At 64.4% G+C, this 13,025-nt stretch overlaps 1 protein-coding gene and 1 long non-coding RNA gene across 2 annotated transcripts; one reads left to right on the top strand and one right to left on the bottom strand.

The window, feature by feature from the left end:
• Positions 1-230: 230 nt before the first annotated feature.
• On the bottom strand, positions 231-2,621 carry LOC311188934. Its single transcript, XR_014617143.1, has 4 exons — positions 2,595-2,621; positions 2,375-2,490; positions 833-993; positions 231-340 (listed from the first exon to the last, which is right to left on the bottom strand). It is a non-coding gene; the product is annotated as an uncharacterized lncRNA (long non-coding RNA).
• A 1,330-nt stretch (positions 2,622-3,951) lies between these two features.
• PYCR3 (pyrroline-5-carboxylate reductase 3) lies at positions 3,952-12,894 on the top strand. The gene is made up of 6 exons (XM_084260876.1): positions 3,952-4,058; positions 8,270-8,334; positions 10,145-10,324; positions 11,931-12,143; positions 12,266-12,358; positions 12,646-12,894. Exons 1-6 carry the CDS (start codon positions 3,977-3,979, stop codon positions 12,826-12,828), a joined length of 816 nt encoding a protein of 271 aa, XP_084117002.1. The 5' UTR covers positions 3,952-3,976; the 3' UTR covers positions 12,829-12,894.
• The last annotated feature ends 131 nt before the right edge of the window (positions 12,895-13,025 follow it).

The following is a 13,025-nucleotide window of genomic DNA, read 5'->3' on the forward strand; positions in this document are numbered from 1 at the left end:
AGCTGTGACATTGCTAATTACTCATAATTAGGCTGTAATAAAGGGAAGGTGGCCAAGGTTCCTCTAGTGGAGGGACAGCAGTGGGGTGGTTGGTGTTGCTTTTAGGGCGTTGAGATGGTCCCATCAGGACTGGGGAGGGGGCACCACAGAAGGATGAAGGTTCTGACTGGAAATATGGCATTTATTAAAAGCTGAGGAGACAACATCAGAGCTGGTGGGATGAGGAACATCTCCCCCAGAGTGTGGTCCTGTATCCCTGCCAGGTGGGGTCCCAAGGACCACCCTGTGTCCTCCACGAGGAGCTGGAAGAGCCAGCACCCAGCACTGGCTCCAGCATCACCTGGTTGGGGAAGAAGAGGTTTGGTAGGGCACCCTGTGTCCCTAGTGACCTTCAGGAGGTGGCCCTTGTCCCCTCAGGGCACGAGTCACCCAGGACTGGTGCCTTGGAGGACACCCCCCTCCACCCAAAAGTCCTCCTTTCAGCATCGTAGCTGGTGGCACCAGCTCTGGCCCCTCTCCAGCACCCAGAGGTGGGGGTCACAATGAGGACACCCCAACTCTAGAGGACCTGACCCTCAGGGGGACCCCCAAAAGTGGCCACCAGCTGCAGGGTCTGGCCCAAGAAGGGGCTTCTCCAGGCAAGGACATGGCATGGGTGGTGGCAAAGGTCCCAGAACCTCTTTCCACCACCCCTTTGGGTGGTGTGTGCACCCCAAGACCTGCCCCAGGACAGGATGGGGACATGTTGGGGCTTTTAAGACCCCCTGTCCTACAGCCACCACACCTCATGGTCATCACATCACCCTCCTCCTCCTGCCCAGCCAACTCTCACCTTGCAAGCAGCTCATCTCCACCTTCTCCAGCTCCTCCTGCAGCAGCTCCATGTCACACTCCCTCCATGGGATGAAGGGAAACCTGGAGCTCCAGCAGCTTGGCAGCTCCTTCTTCATCCCCATCACCATGGCAACCCCCTCCTCAGCCTCTCCACACCCTCTTCCAGGCAGAAGCAAGCCAGAGAGGGGGGATGAAGTGCCCAGGAGATGGAGGCAAAGCCATCAAGAGGGGTTCTCTTCACACCCAGGGACCACCAGCCCACCTTGGGGGCTGCTGACAGGTGGCAGCAGGAGGCAGCATGGGGCACCCAACATCCCTCCATCTCCCACCCCACCCCTTCCTTCCATCCCCCCATTGCCCCCCCACCCCATCCCCCCATCTCCCCCCCACCCCATCTGCCCAACTCCCCCCACCCCATCCCTCCACCCTTCCATCCCTCCATCTCCCACCCCATCGCATCCCTCCACCTCCCCCCACCCACCCCACCCCATCCCTCCATCTCCCCCCACCCCACCCTTCCATCTCATCTCCCCCCCACTCCTTCCATCCCCCCATCTCCCCCCCACCCCTTCCTTCCATCCCTCCATCTCCCCCCCACCCCTTCCAACCCCTCCATCTCCCCCCACCCCTTCCTTCCATCCTCCATCTCCCCCCCACCCCATCCCATCCCACCCCATCCCATCCCTCCATCTCCCCGCCACCCCACCCTTCCATCCCATCTCCACCCCACCCCTTCCTTCCATCCTCCATCTCCCCCCACCCCTTCCATCCCCCATCTCCCCCCTACCTCTTCCTTCCATCCCTCAATCTCCCCCCACCCCATCCCATCCCTCCATCTCCCCCCAACCCCTTCCTTCCATCCCTCCATCTCCCCCCCTTCCTTCCATCCCATCTCCACCCCACCCCTTCCTTCCATCCCATCTCCACCCCACCCCTTCCGTCCATCCTCCATCTCCCCCCCACCCCTTCCATCCCCCCCATCTCCCCCCAACCCCTTCCTTCCATCCCTCCATCTCCCCCCCTTCCTTCCATCCCATCTCCACCCCACCCCTTCCTTCCATCCCTCCATCTCGCCCCACCCCACCCCACCCCACCCCACCCCATCCCATCCCTCCATCTCCCCCCACCCCACCCTTCCTTCCATCCCATCTCCCCCCACCCCTTCCATCCCCCTATCTCCCCCCCACCACTTCCATCCCCCCATCTCCCCCCACCCCATCCCATCCTATCCCTCCATCTGCCCCCACCCCTTCCTTCCATCCCCCCATCTCCCCCCCACCCCTTCCATCCCCCCATCTCCACCCACCCCTTCCTTCCATCCCCCCAATCTCCCCCCACCCCTTCCATCCCCCCCATCTCCCCCCCACCCCTTCCTTCCATCCCATCTCCCCCCCACCCCTTCCTTCCATCCCTCCATCTCCCCCCACCCCACCCCATCCCATCCCATCCCATCCCATCCCATCCCATCCCATCCCATCCCTCCATCTCCCCCCACCCCTTCCATCCCCCCCATCTCCCCCCCACCCCCATCTCCCTCAACCTCCTCCTTCCTTCCTCTCTGGGCTGGAGGTGAGCCAGGGGTGGGGTTTCTCCTGAGGGACCATCAGCCAGGTTCTCCCAACACCACCACCATGGAAGCCACCACCAGCCACTGCCCTGTGGGGGAGATGGGAGGGGAGGAGAAGACCAGGGAGCACCTCCCCCCCCAGGGGTAGGGGTGTCCCCAACCAGGTGTTGCACCCCCCAATGCTTGTCCCCACCTCTGATGGCAAGAGCCAGGAGAGAGGGGAGTGCTGGGAAGCCAAGGGGGGGGGGAGATGGAGGGATGGGATGGGGTGGGGGGGAGATGGAGGATGGAAGGGGGGGTGGGGAGATGGGGGGATGGAAGGAAGGGGTGGGGGGAGATGGGTGGATGGGATGGGGTAGGGGGGGAGATGGGGGGATGGAAGGGGTGGGGGGGGAGATGGAGGATGGAAGGGGTGGCGGGGAGATGGGATGGAAAGAAGGGGTGGGGGGAGATGGGATGGAAGGGGTAGGGGGAGATGGAGGGATGGGATGGGGTGGGGGGGAGATGGGGGGAGGGAAGGGGTGAGTGGGGAGATGGAGTGATGGAAGGGTGGAGGGATGGGGTGGGGAGAGATGGGGGGTGGGGTGGGGGGAGATGGAGGGATGGGGAGATGTGGGAGATGGGGGGATGGAGGGATGGGGTGGGGGGAGATGGAGGGATGGAAGGAAGGGGTGGGGGGAGATGGGATGGAAGGGTGGGTTGGGGGGAGATGGAGGGATGGGATGGGATGGGATGGGATGGGGTGGGGTGGGGGGAGATGGAGGGATGGAAAGAAGGGGTGGGGTGGGAGATGGGGGGGATGGAAGGGGTGGGGGGGGATGGGGGGATGGAAGGAAGGGGTAGGGGGAGGGGATGGAGGGATGGGGTGGGGGGAGATGGAGGGATGGGATGGGGTGCGGGGAGATGGAGGGATGGAAGGAAGGGGTGGGGGGGAGATGGAGGGATGGAGGGATGGGGTGGGTGGGGGGAGATGGAGGGATGGGGTGGGGGGAAAGAGATGGAGGGATGGGTTGGAGTGGGGGGGAGGAGATGGAGGGAAGGGGGGGATGGGGGGAGATGGAGGGATGGAAGGGTGGGTGGGGAGATGGAGGGATGGAAGGGTGGAGGGATGGGGTGGGGGGGAGATGGGGGGATGGAGGGATGGGTGGGGAATTGGGGGGGGGGGGTGTGGAGAGACGGGGAGAGGAGTGATGGGGGCCAGGAGGGAAGGGGGGGGGAGATGGGAGGGATGGAGGGGGGGGAGATGGAGTGAGGGGGGGGGAGGTAGGGATGGAGTGTGGGGGGGGGATGCACGACGGTCCTCAACCCTCCCCCTCCCCTCCCCTCCCCTCCCCTCCATGAGGCCGAAGCGGCTCCACCCCGGACGCCGCCATCACCCCCCCCTCCCCGCCCCCTCCCCCATCCCCGCCCCCTCCCCCCCGCGCACCTGCGCAGACACCCCCCACCCCGCTGAGGCCCCGCCCCTTATAACCCACCCAGCCAATAGGCAGGAGGGGCCGGGCGCAGCTCTGCCAATCAGCGTTCGGGGGGGGGCGGGGCCTGAGGGGGGACGGGGGGGTCCCGGCTGCCGGCGCGATGGAGGCGGCGGAGCTGCGGGTCGGGTTCGTGGGCGCCGGGCGGATGGCGGGGGGCCTGGCCCGGGGGCTGCTGCGGGCAGGTAGGGGCGAGGGGAGGGGGCCTGACCCATAGATCAGTGTGGGGATGTGGGGCAGCCCTGGCCCCGACCCTCCACCCATCCCTTTCCTCTTCCCATGGGGTCCCTGAACTGCCCGACCCCCCCCCCCCCCCCGCATCCCAACCCAGGTGTCCCTGCCCCATAGATCAGTGTGGGGACATGGGGACAGCCCTCTCCTATCCCCCCCCACCCCCTTCCCTTGGGGTCCCTGTCCCTGGGGAACAGCCCTGGCCCCTCACCCCCCTCACCCCCCTTTCCTCTTCCCATGGGGTCCCTGAACTGTCCGAACCCCCCCCCCACCCCCCAATCCGGCTGTCCCTGCCCCATAGATCAGTGTGGGGATGTGGGGACATGGGGACAGCCCTGGCCTATCCCCCCCTTCCCTCTCCCCCCACTTCCCTTGGGGTCCCTGTCCCTGGGGCACAGCCCTGTCCTATCTACCCCCCACCCAGGTGTCCCTGCCCCATAGATCAGTGTGGGGATGTGGGGACAGCCCTGGCCCCTCCCCCCCTCACCCCCCTTTCCTCTTCCCACGGGGTCCCTGAACTGTCCGACCCCCCCCCCCCCCACCCCCAACCCGGGTGTTCCTGCCCCATAGATCAGCGTGGGGACATGGGGACAGCCCTGGCCTAACTGCCCCCCTTCCTCTGCCCCCTTCCCTTGAGGGTCCCTGTCCTTGGGGGACCGGCCCTGTCTTATCCCCCCCTCCCCCTGCCCACCCCCTTCCCTTGGGGTCCCTGTCCCTGGGGCACAGCCCTGTCCTATCCAACCCCCACCCGGGTGTCCCTGCCCCATAGATCAGTGTGGGGACGTGGGGACAGCCCTGGCCTATCCCCCCTTCCCCCCCACCCCCTTCCCTTGGGGTCCCTGTCCCTGGGGGACCAGCCCTGTCCTGTCCCCCCCTCCCCCTGCCCACCCCCTTCCCTTGGGGTCCCTGTCCCTGGGGGACCAGCCCTGTCCTATCCACCCCCCACCCGGGTGTCCCTGCCCCATAGACCAGTGTGGGGACATGGGGACAGTCCTGTCCTAACTACCCCCCTTCCTCTGCCCCCTTCCCTTGGGGTCCCTGTCCCTGGGGGACCAGCCCTGTCCTATCCACCCCCCACCCAGGTGTCCCTGCCCCATAGATCAGTGTGGGGACATGGGGACAGCCCTATCCTATCACCCTCTTCCCCCCCCACCCCCTTCCCTTGGGGTCCCTGTCCCTGGGGGACCAGCCCTGTCCTATCCACCCCCCACCCAGGTGTCCCTGCCCCATAGATCAGTGTGGGGACATGGGGACAGCCCTATCCTATCACCCTCTTCCCCCCCCACCCCCTTCCCTTGGGGTCCCTGTCCTAGGGGGACCAGCCCTGTCCTATCCCCCCTCCCCCTGCCCACCCCCTTCCCTTGGGGTCCCTGTCCCTGGGGCACAGCCCTGTCCTATCCACCCCCCACCCGGGTGTCCCTGCCCCATAGATCAGTGGGGGGACATGGGGACAGCCCTGTCCTAACTGCCCCCCTTCCCCCCCCACCCCCTTCCCTTGGGGTCCCTGTCCCTGGGGCACAGCCCTGGCCCCTCCCCCCCTCACCCCCCTTTCCTCTTCCCATGGGGTCCCTGAACTGCCCGACCCCCCCCACCACCCCAACCCGGGTGTCCCTGCCCCATAGATCAGCGTGGGGACATGGGGACAGCCCTGTCCTAACTGCCCCCCTTCCTCTGCCCCCTTCCCTTGGGGTCCCTGTCCCTGGGGCACAGCCCTGTCCTATCCACCCCCCCACCCCAGGTGTCCCTGCCCCATAGATCAGTGTGGGGATGTGGGGACATGGGGACAGCCCTGGCCTATCAACCCCTTCCCTCCCACCCCCTTCCCTTGGGGTCCCTGTCCCTGGGGGGACAACCCTGTCCCATCCCCCCCCACCCGGATGTCCCTGCCCCATAGATCAGTGTGGGGACATGGGGACAGCCCTGTCCTAACTGCCCCCTTCCTCTGCCCCCTTCCTTGGGGTCCCTGTCCCTGGGGCACAGCCCTGTCCTATCCCCCCCCCTCCCCAGGTGTCCCTGCCCCATAGATCAGTGTGGGGACATGGGGACAACCCTCTCCTACCCTCCCACCCCCTTTCCCCAGGGTCCCTGTCCCTGGGAGCAGTGTGGGGACATGGGGACAGCCCTGTCCTATTGCCCCCTTCCCCACCACCCCCTTCCCTTGGGGTCCCTGTCCTTGGGGGACCAGCCCTGTCCTATCCCCCCTCCCCCTGCCCACCCCCTTCCCTTGGGGTCCCTGTCCCTGGGGCACAGCCCTGACCTATCCACCCCCCACCCAGGTGTCCCTGCCCCATAGATCAGTGTGGGGATGTGGGGACATCGGGACAGCCCTGTCCTATTGCCCCCCATCCCCTTCCCTTGGGGTCCCTGTCCCTGGGGGCACAGCCCTGGCCCCTCCCCCCCTCACCCCCTTTCCTCTTCCCATGGGGTCCCTGAACTGCCCGACACCCCCCCCCCCCCACCCCAACCCGGGTGTCCCTGCCCCATAGATCAGTGTGGGGATGTGGGGACATGGGGACAACCCTCTCCTATCCCCCCCACCCCCCTTTCCTCGAGGTCCCTGTCCCTGGGAGCAGTGTGGGGACATGGGGACAGCCCTGTCCTAACTGCCCCCCACCCCCTTCCCTTGGGGTCCCTGTCCCTGGGGGCACAGCCCTGTCCTATTCCCCCCCCCACCCCCCCCCAGGTGTCCCTGCCCCATAGATCAGTGTGGGGACATGGGGACAGCCCTATCCTATCCCCCCCTTCCCCCTCCCCCCCTTCCCTTGGGGTCCCTGTCCCTGGGGGAACAGCCCAGGAGTCCCTGCCCCATAGATCAGTGTGGGGATGTGGGGACATGGGGACAGCCCTGGCCTATCGCCCCCTTCCCCCTCCCCCCACTTCCCTTGGGGTCCCTGTCCCTGGGGCACAGCCCTGCCCCCCTCCCCCCCTCACCCCCCTTTCCTCTTCCCACGGGGTCCCTGAACTGCCCGACCCCCCTCCCCCCCCCCCCCAACCCGGGTGTCCCTGCCCCATAGACCAGCGTGGGGATGTGGGGACAGCCCTGTCCTATCAACCCCTTCCCTCCCACCCCCTTCCCTTGGGGTCCCTGTCCCTGGGGGGACAACCCTGTCCCATCCCCCCCCACCCGGGTGTCCCTGCCCCATAGATCAGTGTGGGGACATGGGGACAGCCCTGACCTATCGCCCCCACCCCTCCCACCCCCTTCCCTTGGGGTCCCTGTCCCTGGGGGACCAGCCCTGTCCTATCCCCCCCCCACCCAGGTGTCCCTGCCCCATAGATCAGTGTGGGGACATGGGGACAGTCCTGTCCTAACTACCCCCCTTCCTCTGCCCCCTTCCCTTGGGGTCCCTGTCCCTGGGGCACAGCCCTGGCCCCTCCCCCCCTCGCCCCCCTTTCCTCTTGCCACGGGGTCCCTGAACTGCCCGACCCCACCCCCAACCCGGGTGTCCCTGCCCCATAGATCAGTGTGGGGACATGGGCACAGCCCTGTCCTAACTGCCCCCCACCCCCTTCCCTTGGGGTCCCTGTCCCCAGGGGCACAGCCCTGCCCCCTCCCTCCCTCACCCCCCCTTTCCTCTTCCCACGGGGTCCCTGAACTGCCTGACCCCCCCACCCCAGGTGTCCCTGCCCCATAGATCAGCGTGGGGATGTGGGGACATGGGGACAGCCGTGGCCTATCATCCCCTTCCCTTGGGGTCCCTGTCCCTGGGGGACCAGCCCTGTCCTATCCACCCCCCACCCAGGTGTCCCTGCCCCATAGACCAGTGTGGGGACATGGGGACAGCCCTGTCCCATCTCCCCCCCACCCAGGTGCCCCATAGCTCCATAGATCAGCATGGGGACATGGGGACAGCCCTATCCTATCACCCCCTTCCCCCCCAACCCCTTCCCTTGGGGTCCCTGTCCCTGGGGGGACAGCCCTGTCCTATCCCCCCCTCCCCCTGCCCCCCCTTCCCTTGGGGTGCCTGTCCCTGGGGGGACAGCCCTGTCCCATCTCCCCCCACCCAGGTGCCCCATAGCTCCTTTGCTCCATGTCCCCCAGGCTGGTGGGGCTGGGGCTGGAGGAGAGGAGCACGTCCCACCTGAGGTGGGGGGTTCCTGGGTGGCGTTGGGGTGTCCCCTGGGACCACCCTGACCCCTCACCCCTGTCCCCATGTTCCCCAAGGGAAGGTCCCAGCCAGCAGCATCCTGGCCAGTGCCCCCTCGGACAAAAACCTGGACGCCTGGAGGGTGAGTTGGGGGGACGAGGGGGGGACAACCCACCCCACATGGTGGCTGGGGAGTCGGGAGGCATGTTGGGTGCTCCTTGCCATGACTTGGGGTGCTTTCAAACCTCCTCCTCCCCTTCTTCCTCCACCTTCTCCTCCCCTTCTTCCTCCACCTTCTCCCCCCTTCTTCTTCCTCCACCTCCTCCCCCCCTTCTTCTTCCTCCACCTCCTCCCCCCTTGTTATTCCTCCACCTTCTCCCCCCTTCTTCTTCCTCCACCTTCTCCCCTTCTTCTTCCTCCACCTCCTCCCCCTTCTTCTTCCTCCTCCTTCTCCTCCCCTTCTTCTTCCTCCACCTTCTCCTCCCCTCCTTCCTCCACCTTCTCCCCCTCTTCTTCTTCCTCCTCCTTCTCCCCGCTTCTTCTTCCTCCACCTTCTCCCACCTTCTTCTTCCTCCACCTTCTCCCACCTTCTTCTTCCTCCACCTTCTCCCCCTTTTCTTCTTCCTCCACCTTCTCCCCCTTTTCTTCTTCCTCCACCTTCTCCCCCTTTTCTTCTTCCTCCACCTTCTCCCCCTCTTCTTCTTCTTCTTCCATCTTCTCTCCCCTTCTTCTTCCTCCACCTCCTCCCCCCCTTCTTCTTCCTCTACCTCCTCCACCCCTTCTTCTTCCTCTGCCTTCTCCCCCTTCTTCCTCCACCTCATCCTCCCCTTCTTCCTCCATCTTCTTTCCCCCTTCTTCTTCCTCCACCTTTTCCCCTCCTTCTTCTTCCTCCACCTTCTCACCCCCTTCTTCTTCCTCCTCCTTCTCCCCTTCTTCTTCTTCCTCCTCCTTCTCCCCTTCTTCTTCTTCCTCCTCCTTCTCCCCTTCTTCTTCTTCCTCCTCCTTCTCCCCTTCTTCTTCCTCCTCCTTCTCCCCTTCTTCTTCCTCCAACTTCTCACCCCCTTCTTCTTCCTCCAACTTCTCACCCCCTTCTTCTTCCTCCTCCTTCTCACCCCCTTCTTCTTCTTCCTCCTTCTCCCCTTCTTCTTCCTCCCCCTTCTCCTCCCTTCTTCTTCCTCCCCCTTCTCCTCCCTTCTTCTTCCTCCCCCTTCTCCTCCCTTCTTCTTCCTCCCCCTTCTCCTCCCTGCTTCTTCCTCCACCTTCTCCTCCTCTTCTTCTTCCGCCTTCTCCCCCCTTCTTCCTCCGCCTCCTCCCCCCCTTCTTCTTCCGCCTCCTCCCCCCCTTCTTCTTCCGCCTCCTCCCCCCTTCTTCTTCCTCCACCTCCTCCCCCCTTCTTCTTCCTCCGCCTCCTCCCCCCTTCTTCTTCCTCCGCCTCCTCCCCCCTTCTTCTTCCTCCGCCTCCTCCCCCCTTCTTCTTCCTCCGCCTCCTCCCCCCTTCTTCTTCCTCCGCCTCCTCCCCCCTTCTTCTTCCTCCGCCTCCTCCCCCCTTCTTCTTCCTCCGCCTTCTCCCCCCTTCTTCTTCCTCCTTCTCCCCTTCTTCTTCTTCCTCCACCTCCTCCACCCCTTCTTCTTCCTCTGCCTTCTCCCCTCTTCTTCCTCCGCCTTCTCCTCCCCTCCTTCTCCTTCCTCCTCCTCCTCCTTCTCCCCTTCTTCTTCTTCCTCCACCTTCTCCTCCCCTTCTTCTTCTTCCTCCACCTTCTCCTCCCCTCCTTCTTCTTCCTCCTCCTTCTCCTCCCCTTCTTCCTCCTCCTTCTCTGACTTCCCCTCCCTCCTCCTCCTGGTGTCTTTGTGACCAGAGCATGTCCCCAGCGTGTCCCCACCTGCCTTTCCCCAGGGGGCAGCCGAGGGTTTGGGGGTGCTGGGCTGTGACCCCTCTTCCTGCTCCTGGGCAGGAGTCGGGGTGCAGGACCACGCACTGCAACCTGGAGGTGCTGCAGGAGAGCACCTTGGTCTTCCTGGCCACCAAGCCCCACGTGCTGCCCGGGGTGCTGCAGGAGATCCGTCCCGCCGTGGGACCCCAGCACCTCATCGTCTCGCTGGCCGCCGGCGTCACTCTCCAGACGCTGCAGCGGGTGAGCCTGCCCCTCCTCCTCCTCCTCCTCCTCCTCCTCTTCTTCCTCCTCCTCCTCCTCTTCTTCCTTCTCCTTCTCCTCCCCTTCGTCTTCCTCCTCCTCCTCCTCCTCCTCTTCTTCCTCCTCCTCTTCTTCCTCCTCCTCCTCCTTCTCCTCCTCCTCTTCTTCCTCCTCCTCCTCTTCCTCCTCCTCCTCCTTCTCCTCCTCCTCTTCTTCCTCCTCCTCCTCCTCTTCTTCTTCCCCCTTCTTCCCATCTTCTTCCTCCTCCTCTTCTTCCTCCTCCTTCTCCTCCCCTTCTTCTTCCTCCCCCTCCTTCCCATCTTCTTCCTCCTCCTCTTCTTCCTCCTCCTCCTCCTCCTCCTCCTCCTCCTCTTCTTCCTCCCCCTCCTCCTCTTCTTCCTCCTCCTTCTCCTCCCCTTCGTCTTCCCCCTCCTTCCCATCTTCTTCCTCCTCCTCTTCTTCCTCCTCCTCCTCCTCCCCCCCCTCCTCCTCTTCTTCCTCCCCCTCCTCCTCTTCTTCCTCCCCCTCCTCCTCTTCTTCCTCCTCTTTCTCCTCCCCTTCTTCTTCCCCCTCCTTCCCATCTTCTTCCTCCTCCTCTTCTTCCTCCTCCTTCTCCTCCTCCTCCTCTTCTTCCTCTTTCCCTTGGTCTTCTTCCTCCTTCTCCTCCCCTTCTTCTTCCTCCTCTTTCTCCTTCTCTTCTTCCTCCTCCAATCCTCCTCTTCTTTTTTCCTCCCTCCTCTCCCTTCTCCTCCCTCCTCTCCCTTCTCCTCCCTCCTCTCCCTTCTCCTCCCTCCTCTCCCTTCTCCTCCCTCCTCTCCCTTCTCCTCCCTCCTCTCCCTTCTCCTCCCTCCTCTCCCTTCTCCTCCCTCCTCTCCCTTCTCCTCCCTCCTCTCCCTTCTCCTCCCTCCTCTCCCTTCTCCTCCCTCCTCTCCCTTCTCCTCCCTCCTCTCCCTTCTCCTCCCTCCTCTCCCTTCTCCTCCCTCCTCTCCCTTCTCCTCCCTCCTCTCCCTTCTCCTCCCTCCTCTCCCTTCTCCTCCCTCCTCTCCCTTCTCCTCCCTCCTCTCCCTTCTCCTCCCTCCTCTCCCTTCTCCTCCCTCCTCTCCCTTCTCCTCCCTCCTCTCCCTTCTCCTCCCTCCTCCTTCCTCCTCTCCCTTCTCCTTCCTCCTCTCCCTTCTCCTTCCTCCTCTCCCTTCTCCTTCCTTCTCCTTCCTCCTCCTTCCTCCTCTCCCTTCTCCTTCCTCCTCTCCCTTCTCCTTCCTTCTCCTTCCTCCTCCTTCCTCCTCTCCCTTCTCCTTCCTCCTCTCCCTTCTCCTTCCTCCTCTCCCTTCTCCTTCCTTCTCCTTCCTCCTCCTTCCTCCTCTCCCTTCTCCTTCCTTCTCCTTCCTCCTCCTTCCTCCTCTTCCTTCTCCTTCCCCCACACACCTGGGCCCATGGAGAAGGACACACCCCTATGGCTCTGTCCCCACCCAGGTTGCACCCCCAGGTCCTTCTCCAAGGACCGTGCATCTCCACCAGCCTCAATGGCTGACACCCACCCGTGTCTCAGGACACCCTTGGGTGCTTCCCCAGAGCTGACAACTCTCTCCCCTCCCCTTTATCTCCCCAGCTTCTCCCTGCTTGGACCAAGGTGCTACGGCTCATGCCCAACCTGCCATGTGTGGTGCAAGCAGGGGCCATGGTCTTCGCCCGGGGCAGCGGTGCTGGTGATGAAGAAGCTGCCCTGCTGAAGAGCTTGTTGTCCTCCTGTGGGCTCTGTGAGGAGGTCCCTGAATCCTACATCAACATCCACACCGGCCTCAGCGGCAGTGGGGTGGCCTATGTAAGCTCCCCCACCCAGCAGGATGTGGGAGGTCAACAGAGATCCCACCAGCACAGGGGTTGGGGTTTGGGGTCCACCCTTGTGGTGTTGCTCACCCCGTTTCTGATGGTCTTCTCCTCCAGGTCTACCTGTTTGCTGAAGCCTTGGCTGAGGGAGCGGTGAAGATGGGAATGCCAGGTGGCCTGGCCAGCCGGATCGCGGCTCAGACGCTGCTGGTGAGTCAGTGGGGATGCTCTGGGGACACCTTGGCGTTGCTCCTGTCCCACAGCGCCCACCCAGCTTGGGGACCCTGTCACCTTCACTCCCCTTGACTCTGTGACGCTTGGCAAAGTGGAAAAGAGAGGGAGGAGGTTCCTGATGGTGCCCTGCCTCAGTTTCCCCTCTTGAACCCCAAGCTGATGTCACCAGGTGGCACTTGGTCCCCTGTGATGCGATGGAGAGGTGGGTTTGGGGTGGGAGGGGGGGTGTCCCCTTCTCTCAGCCCCACCTTGGTCTCCCACAGGGTGCTGCCAAGATGATGCTGGAGACAGGGGAGCACCCAGCGAAGCTGCGAGGAGACGTCTGCACGCCCGGGGGTACCACCATCCACGGGCTCCATGAGCTGGAGAAGGGTGGCCTGAGGGCCACTGTCATGAATGCTGTGGAGGTGGCCACCAACAGGGCATGTGACATGGCTGAGGACTAAGTGGTCTGGCTGTGGACAAGCCCCTCTGTCCATCCGTTGGTGGGGAGGACACCAGACTGGGAATTTCAGGGAATTAGGGGGGGGGGGGACCCTGACACCCCTAGGTGACCCTGGTTTGGGGGTGGGGACAGAGCATGGACTCATGTCCACACCCTGTGCTACCTCTGCAGGGCTGGGACCGAATAAATGTGGGCAGC

Source organism: Gallinula chloropus, assembly GCF_964237585.1.
Source record: "Gallinula chloropus genome assembly, chromosome: 2".
NCBI lineage: Eukaryota > Metazoa > Chordata > Aves > Gruiformes > Rallidae > Gallinula > Gallinula chloropus.